Source organism: Eschrichtius robustus, chromosome 1 (assembly GCF_028021215.1).
Source record: "Eschrichtius robustus isolate mEscRob2 chromosome 1, mEscRob2.pri, whole genome shotgun sequence".
NCBI classification, from domain to species: domain Eukaryota; kingdom Metazoa; phylum Chordata; class Mammalia; order Artiodactyla; family Eschrichtiidae; genus Eschrichtius; species Eschrichtius robustus.
In genome coordinates this window covers 45,718,295-45,733,918 of record NC_090824.1, presented here as the reverse complement: position 1 = coordinate 45,733,918, position 15,624 = coordinate 45,718,295, and the positions used below count along the sequence as shown (strand labels likewise).

Here is a 15,624-nt window from a genome sequence, read left to right as displayed (position 1 = left end):
CCAGGAAATAAACTTGACTTTTCTATTTCTCTCTGAAGCTTTCAGGAATACCCCCAAACCCCCCTCTCCTTTTTTAAGCTACAGCATCTTGATCATACTATAATTCCTGAAACACGCTGAATGGATTTTTTAGGTTCCTTGAGCATTTTTGTATGAAGAATCATATCTGATCTTTCTATAACCATGCCATTCACTTAAATAATTCACTGAGGGAATGGTTTAATTTAAAGGAAGACCTAATAGGAAGAAGATTAAAGGAAGCTTTTAGTCAGTCTGTGGCTAGATTTATTGATTTGGTGATCAGACCTGTGTTCCTTCCTGAATGTCAGCTAATGGCAAACTGTGGTCAAAAAAATGGCTTTCAGTTAAAAGTTTTGACTTCTTATTGTAAATAATATAAAGAATGTCTAAGTAATTAGAAATCCTTTTTAAAAAAGTAGAGCAAATGTGGCAAAAAGGACTCATATCATTACACAAATTACATTTCTTTTTATAAGAAAAACACAAACCATTATCATTTATTCATGAGCCAAAGCCATTAGGAAGATAAATCAAGTTATCAGCTTCCTGTCTCTCTGAAGTTTGGATCATTTTATAGATCCATGTAATAGAGAGCTTCCTTCCTATGAAACAAAAGCCTTGAGACCTAACTCTTACAAATATACTCTTAGTTTTCATTAAAAATCTTTTTTGTCACTTTTAGCTATAATCAGAGTCAAATAGGTTATATATTGATTTTGGTAGAGCAAATTTCACAGGAAGTGGACTTAATTATATAACATTCCTGGAGATAACACAAGGGAAACAGTGTTTAAATGTAAAATAGATTGTGTGTTAGGTAATTTAATGCCCAAATGAATAAAAGATTTTAAGTCAAGCAGATTATTGTTTCTACTTCGGAAGAAAATCTTTACAATCTTAGTTTTACATCATCAGTTTTACATCCATTTTTATTTCTAAAGATTGAACAGAAAGCACAAGAGGTTTTTCTTTTTTAATGGTCTACTAGAAATGAGCAACACTACAGGAGTCTATACTATTCTTAACATGTGAATATATTAGAGACAAAATGGAGGTAATTTTGGAAATGGTTTGGCTTCTAAATAGAAATGTAGACTAAATAGAATAGTAGACTAATGGATATAACCCAATGGAAAGGAATTTAAGGCACATGACTCCTGTTTCAAATAAAGCCAGTCTTTTTGATTTACTTTCTAATTTTGAATAGATTACTCAATCCTAAATCTTTCTTTACTTTCATTTCCTAGCACATAAAATATAGATAATAATACTTGTCTCTTGACTTCCTGAAGGTTAATTCTTCCGTTAAGAGGTGACCCTTGTAGCATACTTGAAAATAATTTCTGTACAGCTGTTAAGTACTAATGTGATGATAGGTTTTCAACATATTCCCTTAGTGGACCCTGCAGATTCACATTCACTTCTTTTAGTCTGTAATAGGCTTTCTTGACTTACTTGACAGTAAAGATAATGTTACAATTTGAATTTATGGTTTAGACTCTGCAATTAGATGAACAGTTGCAATTTCCTCCTACCCTTAATAAGGTTTGTGTGAAATTGATGTTTGCCTAAGTTATTTTAAAAGTTGATTACATTTGCAGGAAGTAAAGATAATCACTTTTGCCATGGTTATAATCAAATCTAAGCTTTCAGACTTGAGGGTGTAAAACTCAAGGAGATTTACTTAAATTATGCTGACTTTGCTAGAATTGGATAAATTCTGTATAAACCAAGTACGCATTCGATATATACTTGAATATACAGAGTTTAAGTAGTAACTTCACAAAGCTATTAGTACTCTTATCAGGCTTGTATCCACCCCTTACCCAAAAAGAAGTAGAGTGTTCCCATTTTTATTTCTAATCCTGAAGTTGAATGTTTCTTCTTGGATGTGAGTTCAAATAAATTGATCTGAATAAATTTTCGTTTCTTATTAATTAAAACTTCATATATAATATCCAAAGGCTTTGCAGTTTGTTTTAAAAACATTGTACTGTATGTTACCTGGCACATTCAACATATATAAGAGAAATTTTAAAATCTGTATTACACATTTTCCTTTCAGTTTTTTGTGTCATTTTGGGTCTTCCAGAAACATGTCAAGATGTGATTAAATGTGCAAGAGATTTATTGAAGGGGGATGGACACCTATGAAGAATAAAAGAGAATGGGACTTCCCTGGCGGTCCAGTGGTTAAGACTCTGGGCTTCCACACAAACACACATACACACACAAAGAATAAAGGGGAAGAGAGCAGGAGAAGGTGGGGAAATCTTCATACCACACTGCAGGTCTGACATCTGTGAAAAGAAACTGAAGGAAGCATTGGGTAGGGTGGGCAGTGTAGTTCTAAAAATGCTAGGCGAGGATGTAGTTCCCAACAGGTTACCTGTAGGAGCCCACATGGGACAGGAATGGCCTACCTCTAGAACTCCCGCCATGCTCAGTTATTGACTGGGAACATGGGAAAAGCTGGAGGCTGTTGATCACTCTAATGCACGTGAACAGGAGTAGAGTGAGACACTCACTCAACGTGGGCACAAACTTTTTTTGACCATAAACTCAGTAATGAAAATAATTTTTTGTGCAACATTTAAAAATCCGAATGCAAAAAAAAAGCCCTATGATGAGCAAAATATCAAAAACTTAAATATAGCACTATTTTGCTGACTTACTGTTGCCTCAGGCTTCCTATGGCACTGCTTCCCGTGCCACAAGGCACTGCTGATTCACTGCCTCCCATTAGGGCAGGGTAGGTAGTTCACATTAGTGATATCATTTTCCATAGACCACTGCCCCTAACCAAAAACATGTCTTACCCAGGCTTAGGTATTTGAAGTTTCTCTGTTGCTCATTTTTCAGAATGAGAATTATGTGTGCTGTGGAGTAAACCCAAACAAGTCTTCGTTTAAGAAGTTTATAGTAAAATGTCCACCCACCGATCCACTAACAGCAAATGAAAACAAAGAAGTAAAATGTTGTAAGAATATTGCATACTTTTAATTTTTACATTAAAATATATGTATGTTATGTGTGTATATTTTGTACACCACATAATTATGACATCTTCATTACTAGCTAGCATGTTCCCTGACGGCTGGGGCCATGCGTCAATCAATCATCTTTTGGACCTGACACAGAGTAGGTAGGTAAAGGTTTATTCAAAACTGAACTGTGGGAGAAGAAATACTGATCAGAAAAAAATCTGCAAAGACATCCGTAGTTAATATCGATTTGTCAAGCCATTTGCAAACGTCTTCCCCTTCCTGTATTGCTTTTAGCTCTCTCCAATTTTGGCCAACGGATCAGTGTCCCGGGGTTAGGCTGCATTCACACCTAGCCAGCTTCGAGGCCTGGCTCTAAAGACCGCAAGCGTAGGGAATCCAGAACCTGCCTTCAAACTTCTCTTCAGGAGACAAGTTAGCCATTTCCGCCAGGCTGCCCAGAACGCCACCGGCCACTGGCGTTTCCTCCCGACTGCTCAGAACTCCGGAACATCGGGGCGCTTTCCTCCCGCCCACCGAGAGAAAACAGCCGCCCGGAAGCGAGCGCAAGGAACAGCCGCGCCGCCGGGGCCGGGCGGGCCGCAGTGCCACCCGGGCCCTGTAGGGGGCGCGCGCGGCCGGGGCCGGCCGACCGGAGGAGAGGCGGAGCGCGGGCGGGGGCAGCGCGCTCGAAGCTCGGCGCTTCCTGTTCCGGCGCCAGGAGGAGTCGCGCGCTGCTGGTACTGCTGCCGCCCCCGTCTCCGTCGCCGCTGCCGTCGGTCGGGCTGCGCTCAGTTCTTCAGCGCTCTGTTCCCTCGGACCCATTGCCGCTTCTAGACCTTGCTGCGGGTTCGCATCTTGCCGGGTGAGGCTGCCTCGGCGCTGGCGGGGTCGTGGAGGGGAGCAAAGGAGCACGCCCAAGCGGGACGCGGGCGCAGTAACGGAGATGCCTGAGTCGCCTCTTTGGGGGCCGGGGGCTAAGGGTTTTTCCCCGTCGTTTTCCTCCCGGCTGCGGGATGTCGGCTCTCTCGCCCCCCCCAAGGAGAAGGCGTCGGAGGCGGGTGACGTCGCGCCTGATGGGTTTCTCCGCGCGTGACGTCAGGCCTGGCTGGGGGCGGGGCGGGGAGCGGCCGGGCCCCTCCCCCACCCCTTCCCGGGCAGGCGCGACCCGCTCGGAGGCCGGTTCGCTCCGGTTGATCCCGGACTCCTTTTGTTCGTTTGGCCCTTTAGGGCTGCCGGCCTCCCGCCCCTTGGCCCTGACCCCCTCCCCCACTCAATAATTTCCAATGAAAGGGAGAGGGAGGCCTAAACAGATTCTTGGTGGAGTCTGTGACGCTAGTTTAAGATTTTTCGCATTGTGACGTTTTGGTCATTATTTTCTAGAGGAGTTGCTAGCAGATACCTTAGATGAATACCCCTGACAGAAACGATGAGAAGTGTTGAGTTCTGTAATACTCCCTTTTTTTAGGATTTAGGAGCGCTTGGTGGCTTTGGACCGTTTTCTTCTGAAAACCAAGAGTAGTGCTTTTAATACATGAGGATTCTAATGTTGAAGCATCGAACCGTACTCACCTGACTGAAAAAAAATTTTTTTATAGCATTGCTACTAAAGAAGTACACACTCGTACACGTGGTGGTTGTATGGGCCCCATTACAGGGGAAGGTAGCCTTCAGAAGTCTTTCAGAAGTTCTTTGTTTAGGAGTGTTCATTGGGCAGGGAGAACAGACATTTTTCTTGCTACTGGTGTCTTGAACCTCCTATTCGAAACTAGTTTGTCTCAGAAACTTGAGCTGTGTGTACTGGAATGTCCTTTTCCTCTCTCCAGGAGGAACGGAGACCCAGAGACAACCCCTTAACCGAAATCCTTGGGACCAGTGTGTTTTGGAATTCAGACATCTTTGGATTTTATCTTTAGATTTTAGAAAGACAATAAGGTGCAAAGATGAGAGGTCACACCAGCAGAGTCGGGGCAGCATCCCCTAATCCAACAGTAATATTTGTGCAGCGAATAGGGGAGAAGTAATGGAAACTGTAAATAGCCTCACGTCAGGTTTTGCCACCAAGTAAGTTTTGTGCCAAACCTGGGAGCATTTATTGCATTTTCAGAGGTTTCTGAACTGAGAACTGTAGATAAAGGTTTGTGGGCCTATCGTAGCAATTTGTAAAAGCTAACATTTGTTGAGTTTTCGCTATGTGCCGGACAGTGACCGAGAGAGTTGTTTATTATGTGAGCCTCTCAGCAAATCTATGAGGTGGATGCTACTCCTGTCTGCTTTCACCTCTGGGGTTTGCACAGCTCGGCTTGTGCAGAGCCAGCCAGTGAAGTGCAGTGTTACGTAGTCTGTCATACTGTTGGCGTTCACTCTTTTAACCATAAGCAATATGCCCGTACGCAGAGGAAGACAAGATAATGTGTCTGTTTTCCGGGCACTTTTATTACAGGCACTTGATTTACCAGTCCCATTTAGTCTCTCCTGTGACTGGCCCGTTCTTTATAGTTGAAGTAACAGGTTCATTCAGGTGAGCTGACTCAGACATTCAAACCTTTGGTCTAGAGACTCTCTGCTAAGGCTTTCATATTCCTCCGGTTTCTACATTCTAACCAATCTGAACTGCTTACACCAGGGGCCCCCAACCGCCAGGCCACGGACCCATACGGACCCGCACGTCCGTGGCCAGTTAGGAACCGGGCCGCACGGCAGGAGGTGAGCTGCGGCGGAGCGAGCGAAGCTTCATCTGCCTGCCGCTCCCCATCGCTCGCATTACCGCCTGAGCCATCCCCCCCACCCCCACTTCCGTGGAAAATTTGTTTTCCGTGAAACCGGCCCCTGGTGCCGAAAAGGTTGGGCACCGCTGGCTTACACTTACCAAAGATCTCTTGTCCCCCTCTCAGCTTTTGTACAAACTGCTCCTTTCCCTAGGGCCTGTCGCACCCCATTGTTCTCCCAGACTGCAAAGGCACCACTCCTCGGGACTCCTCGTCTGATACTCCTTTCCTTGATTCCTTTAGGAGCTTTTCGAGGTGCTCCCATAGTGCCCTGCGCTTACCCCAGGTAACCTACTGTTTAAGTGGTAGTTCTCCGCCATACTGTGAACGCCTTTAAGCGTTTATTCCATGCAGTACTATTCATTTCCCCAAGGCCCAACGCAGTACCTGGCACTTTTGTTCCAATAAGTATCTGAATGTAGAAAATATGGCTGACATGAGGTTGTGGGGAAAAAAAATTTTTTAATTACATGTTTTTAAGTAATTTAGAATGTTCAAAAACGTGCAGATCCCCAATTTCTTGAGTTGCCCAAATGTAAATTAGTGTATCTGATAAACGCCAATACTAAAATTTATCCTATATGTTCATTCAAAATTTATATTTTCAGTACAATATATTACCACTACTGTATCCTCTCTCCATACTAAACAAAACCATGCAAAAATCCTGATTTCCCTTAGTGACTCTTAATAAATATGTTACTTGTTTATAACTGTAGATTATTAAATATTTTACTTGTCTGTGAAGTAGTCGGGAATTATAACTGTTTTGCTGATGGGAAGATGGTCTCTGGTTAAAAAGTTTGCCTTTGTCAAAAGATTCAGACAAAAGGATTGGTGTCCATGTTTCAAAACTGTGTAGTCCCATACTGTTTATGACTCCACTACAATTTGATGGCCTATTGAAATATTCCTTTTCCAATAGTCACTAGTAATTTATGGAGTTCAACTTTTTTAAACCTCCCCATGATAGAATTACCATTTTTACTCTAAAGGCCATACGCTTACAGAAATGTTTTACTTTTCTAGTGCATGTTGAAAGAAATTTTGTACTCTTGTTTTAAAATTGCTCCTCAGAAAACACAATGATTGGGCTTCCCTGGTGACGCAGTGGTTTAGAATCCGCCTGCCAATGCAGGGGACATGGGTTCGAGCCCTGGTCCGGGAAGATCCCACATGCCGCGGAGCAACTAAACCTGCGCGCCACAACTACTGAGCCTGCACTCTAGAGCTCGCAAGCCACAACTACTGAGCCCTTGTGCCACAACTACTAAAGCCCACGCGCCTAGAGCCCATGGTCCGCAGCAAGAGAAGCCACCGCAATGAGAAGCCCGTGCACCGCAATGAAGAGTAGCCCCTGCTTGCCACAACTAGAGAAAGCCCACACGCAGCAACGAAGACCCAACACAGCCAAAAATTTAAAAAAATAAAAATACAGTGATTATTCTTCACATAATGTGTACTGCCATAAAGTATTAACGGAAAGTTTTGGAAGTGATAGCTTTAGATTATTCTGAAAAGAAAAATTAAAATCTTCCTTGATTTTACACTTTTTTTTTCCTAGTTCAAGGTTGCATTGGCCTCATCTTAATTAGCATAATCCATATGTTTGGGAATCGTTTTTTAGAAAATCTAGGGTTTGGAGAATCCCCTGGTGGTCCATTGGTTAGGACTTGGCACTTTCACTGCTGGGGCCCCAGGTTCAGTCCCTGGTAGGGGAGCTAAGATTCCACAAGCCACGCGGCACGGCCAAAAAAAAGAAATAAAAAAAGAAAACCTAGGGGTTTTTGTGGGGGTTTTTTTACATTCTGCAACTCTTCTCATATTGGAATAGTGATGTCCAACTCTATTTTTTAACCTTTTTATGATGAAAGTATTCTCCAAATAATAAATTGGAATGTTTCCAATTAATATGAACACTGTTTATTCTAGGCATGGAGAGCAGGTCACTTTACTATGCAGTTCTGTAGAACAGGAAGTGACTTATTTCTAATCCCTTTGGTCAGGGCTTTATTATTTCCTCTATCTTCCAGGATTTGATTTTGAATTTAAACTTTTGAAAGCCAGAGTTGTGAATCAGTTTGATATTATTAACTAATGGAATACGATATTTTAATGTAATGCTATGATTAATTAACCATAGGTTTTCAGAAACTAAGAGGAAGATGAGTAATTCTGAAAACCCAAACTGTAAGACCACGTGAGATTCAATGAGTTTCTTATTTGGTTAGGTTTTCTGCTCCAGAATTAGTGTGAACTTTGATACAGAACTATTTTCTGTTTCGAAAAGGCTCACCCTGTTTGAAAAGAATGTTAGTCTTAGGTAGACTTTAAACTTGTTGTGCACGGATAAACTTTAGTCCTAAGAATTTACTATTGTGTGATGTGACATTTTAGTATAAAACAAACCTTAACATGGGAATGACTAGGTAATTGTATTTGCTATACATTCATGATGTGTTTTTTAATATTATGAATTAAGAGCAGGGTTATAGCAGTTGCAGCAGTAGGCTTCCTGTTCATTTTCTTTATCATTCCTCATGATAACCAAATCATAAATAATAAATCTGTAAATGCAAGGATGGCTCAATATTAAGCAATATATATGTAACTATATTGTGTATTGATGGGACAAAGGAGAAGAACTGCAAGATCAACTCATTAGATGCCAAAAAAAATCATCTGAAGAAGTTCAGTGTTGGATTTTTTATTTTTAACTAGCAAAATGGGAGTAAATACGTCTAGCAAAATAGGCATAGATAGAAACTTTCTTACTGTAATTTTTTTTAAATCTCAAAACTAAAAATGAGTCATATATAAACATTAGAAGCATTGCCAGGAGAGTTGAGAAGAAGACTACTGTGCTCACACTATCTTATTTAATATTTCATTGTTGTTTAAGTCCTAGCTTAGGCAAAAGAGAAAATAGGTGTAAATACTGCAAAGAGAAGGTAAAATTATTTTTTGCTAATGGCATAATTCTTTATCTGCAGATTCCAGAGAGTCAACTGAGAGACTTTCAGGATAAAATAATTCAACAATGTCACTGCTTACAAAAGTAATACACTAAAATTTGAAAGGCTTTTCCATATATGAACAACCAATTAGAAAATATAATGGAAGAACCAGTTTACAACCACAAGAAAATGTTTACCATTTAGAAATCTAACTCACAAAAAATGTGTAGGAGTCTTGATTTTTAAAAACTACTGAGTGATAATAAATGACAGTGATGGGAACTAGGAAGACATACCTTGTTCCTGAATGAGAATATTTTATACTTTAAATGTATGAAATGTCCCCTAGATTAATCTGTAAATTTAAAGTGTTTTTTGTTGTGTTGTTGGGTTTTGTTTGTTTATTTGTTTTGTTTTTTTACAAAATGATCTAGAAAAAATAAGCATGAAAATATTCAGGAAAATCTGAAATAAACAGTAATAGTTGGTCATAAAATTTGTTTAAAATTTAAAGCTGCCCTGATAAGATGAGATGTTATAGTGTGGATCAGTAGGAAAGAATAGAGTTCACAATACCTTTGGGAAATGATGGAGGCTCTGTGATTTGGTGGTTAAGAGCCTTGGCTCTGGGGGCTTCCCTGGTGGCGCAGTGGTTAAGAATCCGCCTGCCGGGCTTCCCTGGTGGCGCAGTGGTTGAGAGTCTGCCTGCCAATGCAGGGGACGCGGGTTCGAGCCCTGGTCTGGGAAGATCCCACATGCTGCGGAGCGACTGGGCCCGTGAGCCGCAGCTGCTGAGCCTGCGCGTTTGGAGCCTGTGCTCCGCAACAAGAGAGGCCGCGATAGTGAGAGGCCCGCACACCGCGATGAGGAGTGGCCCCCGCTTGCCGCGGCTGGAGAAAGCCCTCGCACGGAAACGAAGACCCAACACAGCCATAAATAAATAAATAAATTTATTTTTAAAAAAAAGAAGAATCCGCCTGCCAATGCAGGGGACAGGGGTTCGAGCCCTGGTCCAGGAAGATCCCACATGCCACAGAGCAACTAAGCCCGAGCGCCACAACTACGGAAGCCCACGTGCCTAGAGCCCGTGCTCTGCAACAAGAGAAGCCACCGCAATGAGAAGCCGGCGCACCGCAACGAAGAGTAGCCCCCGCCTGCCGCAACTAGAGAAAAGCCCGCGCACAGCAACGAAGACCCAATGCAGCCAAAAATAAAAATAAATAAATAATAAATAAAATTTTTTTTAAAAAGGTAGCTTGTCAAGTCTGTTGAAAAAGATTATTCAGTAATTGTTTGAAAGAACAGAAAGATTTTAAACAAGTTAAACCATAGAAGTACTATTAGAAAGTATAGGTGGATTTTTTTGTCTCATATAACAAACATCTAATTTCCTTAATGTCTTACAAAGCATTAAAAAAAAAGATGTACTACTAAGTAGTAAAATGATCAAAGGCAAAATAGAGTCCATACTGTGTTATTCTATTTATATGAAGTCAAGGAACAAGCGAAAACTAAGAAAGTGATTGCTGAGTGGCAAAGGGGAATTGATTGGAACGTGGCACAAGTAAACCTATGGAGTGAAGGAAATGTTCTGTTTTGGATGGTTACAGGGGCATATGCAACTGTCAGAGCTTGTTTACCTGAACACTGATCCGTGCATTTTATTGAAAGTTAATTATACTTCAATTATAAAAATTGATAAAAGTGGTCCAAGGGCATGAGCATATTCACAGAAAAAGAAGTCTAAATGTGGTATTAAATTTAAATGATGCTCTACTTTCCACTTAATTAAAGAAATGTAAGTTAAAACAAGATGCCAATTTTTAACCTATCATAATGGAAAATGATTTATAAATTTAATAACATCGAGTGGTGAAGAGGAGTTTTAAAAAGGTAGAGTGTAAATTGGCATGGGCTTTTTGAGATGGATTTTAGATGACCTTACCTGTTGACTGTGTATTTCACTTCTATACTTTTTCCTGGTGATAGACTCAAAAAGATAGGTGTTTAAAGGTGACATGTTCACTGTGTCATTGTTTAAAACAATTCAAACTGTGAACAACCTAAACTGCCACCAACTTGAGACTGTAAACTAAATTATGGATCACTTTTATATGATGTGCAGCCAGTAAAAAGGGATGAAGTTTACAGAGGTGTATGAACTATTATGGAAATTTTTCCTGTATAAAGAAAATCATTATGTAAATGATTAAGATTCCATTTAAGTAAAAATAGTGTATGCATAGTTCCTTAAAGAATATATAAGAAATTAAACACTGGTTTTGAAATATTCCTTCTTTCTTTTTTTTTTTTTTTTTTTTTTTTTTTTTGTTTGTTTGGTTTTGTTTTTAGGAAAATGTCTGATGAATTTTCGGTAAGTTGATGCATTTACTCTTCATAAGTTTTTTGGCTGTTAGAAAAAAGACATGGTCCTAACTGTGGGCCCTAAGTCTTCCAATGTAAAAGATGCTTTTTGTGATTCTTGGTTTTTGTTTTTGTTTTTTTAGCATGTGATTTTGATAGATGATTTGCCTTAATTTACTTAGCTATGTTTGAAAATGCATTCTGTTGTATTTATTTCTTTATGAATCCTTAAGTAAAAAAATGTTTAAAGGGTTACTTCTGTTCTCTTTTAACCTGATAGTGTTAATAATAGCCAACATTTATTGAAAATTATATACCAGGCACTATGTTAAGTGCATTAAATGAGTTATCTCATTTAGGCCTCAGGTTAACCCTAAACTGTTGTTTTGAAAATGAGGAAACTGAAGCTCAGAGAGGGTATGTAACTTACTTGAGGTAAAGCCAGGATCGAGATCACACTATGTTGATCAGTTGTATTTAGAAAACTTGAACTTCTCTGAGGAATTTGCATTGTAAAGCTGCTATTCGAGGTAACTCCTAAATTTTGTATTAAATGAGTTGTTTTTAAAAAAACTGAACAGCTTGGCTTTTGAAGAATCCCTGACCCTATAGCTTACTATCCTTTATGGGTTTGTAATTATGTTTGGCATTGCTTGTCCCTGAATAAGGTCAATAAGACACGCCTGTTTTGTATTCCAGTTGGCAGATGCACTACCTGAACACTCCCCTGCCAAAACCTCTGCTGTGAGCAATACAAAACCCGGCCAACCTCCTCAAGGCTGGCCAGGTTCCAACCCTTGGAATAACCCAAGTGCTCCACCTTCTGTGCCATCTGGACTCCCACCAAGTGCAACACCCTCCACTGTGCCTTTTGGACCAGCACCAACAGGAATGTATCCCTCTGTGCCTCCCACCGGACCACCTCCAGGACCCCCTGCACCCTTTCCTCCTTCTGGACCATCATGCCCCCCACCTGGTGGTCCTTATCCAGCCCCAACTGTGCCAGGCCCTGGCCCCACAGGGCCATATCCTACACCAAATATGCCCTTTCCAGAGCTTCCGAGACCATATGGTGCGCCCACAGATCCAGCTGCAGCTGGTCCTTTAGGTCCATGGGGATCCATGTCTTCTGGACCTTGGGCACCAGGAATGGGAGGGCAGTATCCCACCCCTAACATGCCATATCCATCTCCAGGGCCGTATCCCGCTCCTCCTCCTCCCCAGGCACCAGGGGCTGCACCACCTGTTCCGTGGGGCACTGTTCCACCAGGAGCCTGGGGACCACCAGCGCCATATCCTGCCCCTGCAGGATCATATCCCACACCAGGACTCTATCCCAGTCCCAATAACCCTTTTCAAGTGCCTTCAGGACCTTCCGGTGCTCCACCGATGCCCGGTGGCCCCCATGTGAGTGTTTAATTTGTTATTTAACATGCAGTAATAGTCCCATAAGCACAACTGAAAGATTGTCTCCAGTTTTGGATGGAAGATTAGAAAGCTTTTAAACCTTTTTTTAAAAGGTGTGCATATATTAAAAAAGAGTAAATTTCAAACTTCAGGTAGACTTAGGTAGAGCATTTAAAAGGATGAAAACACAATATTCCTGGTACTAAAAATAGAAAACTTCCCCAAATATCCCCAAAGACTTTGTAATGTAGTAAGCAGTGTCCTCAACAGCATCCTTGAGGTAAGCTCAAAGATGTGTTTCATTGGATTTTTTTTTTTTTTTTTTTTTTTAACATTTCTCAGTACTGTTTTATAGCATCACACCAAAGCACAAGCTCACTAAAAGTAATCTCTGCCAGTCTGGCTAGATACAGAGGTAGGTTTTTTGAGAATCCAGGGCAGTGAATGTGTAACGTTGCCCATCTTTAATGCAAGTGTCCATAGTGTTTCTCAGCCAAGGTTTTGTTAGATCCTTAACAGTACTGAGCTCAAGGTTCTACCACTCTCTGCATTGCCAACTATATGTAATGCTGTGTGCTTTACTGGCAGCCAAGCTGGAGTAGGGTTGACATCTTAGTTGAGGACCCTTTCTTGGGCGTATGACCAAATAGAAAAGCACCCTGTTTCCCCATGAACTGAGCCAAGTCAGATGCTCCATAGGGGCGAAAAAATCTATTTATTCTTAACAAAGTACTAATCAGATCTCCAACCAGATTAATCAAACATCCACCTCGATTGCAAAGGAGAAATACCTTAATAAAGTGCCCCTAAAACTTCTTTTCGTTAGTGGAACTTTCTGCTCTCTATATATTGTCTTAAAAAATTACTTTTGTAAATTGTATGCCAGAATAAGTGAGGTGATTAGCTGTTTGGCTTTATTAAGCAATAAGTTTATTTTAAGCCACAGCAAGGAGTTAATAAACTCCATTTACAAAATCTAGAAGTTTACTTTTTCTTTTTTCTATTGCAGTCTTACCATTAAGTTAACAATGGATGAAGAGATGACGCTTTGCTTTTTGAAGTACATATATGTATATGCACTTGAATGCATATATAAAAATTGCTGTTTCACTATTCTTAGAGGGCATTCATGAAAGAACAACTCTTGCACCTCTCAGAAGATATCTGCCTCTTGTGCTTGGATGTATAGTACATCTGATGGAAACAATCAGATAACAATGTAAAAGTAAATCATTCAAATGTGATTTTTATTCGGTCGGTTTTTATGGAAAGTTAATTAAGTATATTGAATAGCTCTTTGATACAATTTGTTTAAAACAAACTTTCGATTTGTTTAAATTATGAAACTAAATACTTATATTATCACTTTTTCCCCTAAATAAACACACTTTGAAAACAATCACATTGTCATAATTTAAACAAATGATGCCTCTCAGCATCTTGAGCTGCTCTATCTGTAGGATAAATAAACCTGTTCCTTCTGAGGTTATCTTTTGGATATACATTTTAAAACTGTTGGTAATTATTGTCAGATGTTGAGTTCATTTTTATCCTTGAGCTTTTAGTAAAAACTTTACTTCATTTTGAGTTCCACCTGATTTATTTTTAGCCATATGGGTCATACAGCTCTAAAATCTGCCCTTTATGGAAACTGTTTTCTTTTTAATGCAGGCCAACATGTATATGTAAATTATATTCTTAGAGAATTGGTGATCTCTTTGTACTTGTAGAATAGATTATGATGTGTCCATATCACTTTGGAAAGAGCTCAAGGAAGGAAATATTTCTCTCCTTTGTCTTGAACCTCAAACTAGAAGAGACCCTAGGAACTGCTTCATAGTAACAAGTAATTTGCATTCCCACAAAACACTCTTCTACAGGACCCTTCCTGTAGCCCCCTCTCCCTCGGTTCTTTAGAAGGAGCACTTCCCTTAACTCCATCCTGATGTGGAAAACTGGCACACTCTAGGGGTCTGTCACAAACACAGAAGTTATGTTTAGAGAATGTTAGTCATACAGACATGACTGTTCTCTGTACAAGTGTGATCGAAACACGTTACGTCTTTCAGAGTCTGGTTAAAGCTATGTCATCGTCTCGCATGGTTTTCCTGGATCTGTTTGTAACGTGCTTATGGCTAACAGTTCAGTTCTGTATTTGTTGACAGGTAAGACAGGTAAATAGGTAGAAGAATGAGTGCCATCCTCAAAAATTATTCTCTAGCTGTAACACTGAGAATGATCATAAAGTGTAGATCTCTGCAATTGAGTTTAAAGCAGTGTGACTGTGTTACTTAAAAATAAGTGTTGTTTGTAACCTCCAGAATAGCTTTTTGGCACCTTATCTTTAAATCCGATTTTTAGATTTGGGATAGAACTGACCATGTTATTTGTCAAATTTTGAACGTCTCCATTAGGTTACTAAAATGTATTGTGACTTTCTTGACCAGTATATGAGAGATTTATGCTGGAGCTCTTACCTTTGCTTAGAAATAAAATATTTAGTAGTTTATTTCTCTTATAGTTAAAATGTCAAGAATGCCAAATGCTGCCAATTTAATGGTTTGATAGCTACCTCCTTTTAAGAAAGCAAGATTGTCACCTTTGAGAGGAACATTCAGTATTTAGGCCTCCCTTAAGTAGATGATAGATTCAGGCTTTCAGAATTGAAACTAATTTGTTTAGATATTTTCAGACTGGGGAATGTTAGACAGCCCTTTCACAGTGGCACAGTCTTTTTTTCTTTCACTTCTTTGCAGGGACAAGTGGCAGCTATCTGTAACACTCTTGGAATCTGTTATAGCCTTCAATTTATAAGGCAGTAGCCTTAGAAGGTGTCATAGCTTAACTTATCAATCAACATCATAATGTCAGCTAACTCTGGAGGGATGAAAGGCAAAGTGAGATGGCAGCAAAGGTATCTCTCCTTTTGGTTATTTTGGTTGTTCTACCTTGGAGTAAGTTGACAACTCTGGCTTTAGAAAAATATTTAACACTAGAGAGGATAACGTTTGACTACAAGAAGAATAGGTAGCAAGTTTGGGAATCTGTTATCGTGGAGTCCATTTACTGTCAGAGAAAATCTTATGCTAAAGGATTTGAAGGGCCATGAATACAAGATTTGGA

At 40.1% G+C, this 15,624-nt stretch overlaps 1 protein-coding gene across 2 annotated transcripts; it reads left to right on the top strand.

Annotated features, from left to right (window-relative positions):
* Nucleotides 1-3,705: 3,705 nt before the first annotated feature.
* On the top strand, nt 3,706-14,082 carry MAPK1IP1L (mitogen-activated protein kinase 1 interacting protein 1 like). 2 transcript variants are annotated; one of them, XM_068545206.1, is made up of 5 exons: nt 3,706-3,870; nt 6,017-6,059; nt 11,083-11,104; nt 11,794-12,501; nt 13,511-14,082. In XM_068545206.1, the coding sequence occupies exons 3-5, from the start codon at nt 11,087-11,089 to the stop codon at nt 13,520-13,522; spliced, it is 738 nt and encodes a 245-aa protein (XP_068401307.1). In that variant the 5' UTR covers nt 3,706-3,870; nt 6,017-6,059; nt 11,083-11,086; the 3' UTR covers nt 13,523-14,082. The 2 variants fall into 2 exon arrangements, with proteins under 2 accessions (XP_068401307.1, XP_068401297.1); XM_068545196.1 differs by lacking the exon at nt 6,017-6,059.
* Nucleotides 14,083-15,624: the final 1,542 nt, after the last annotated feature.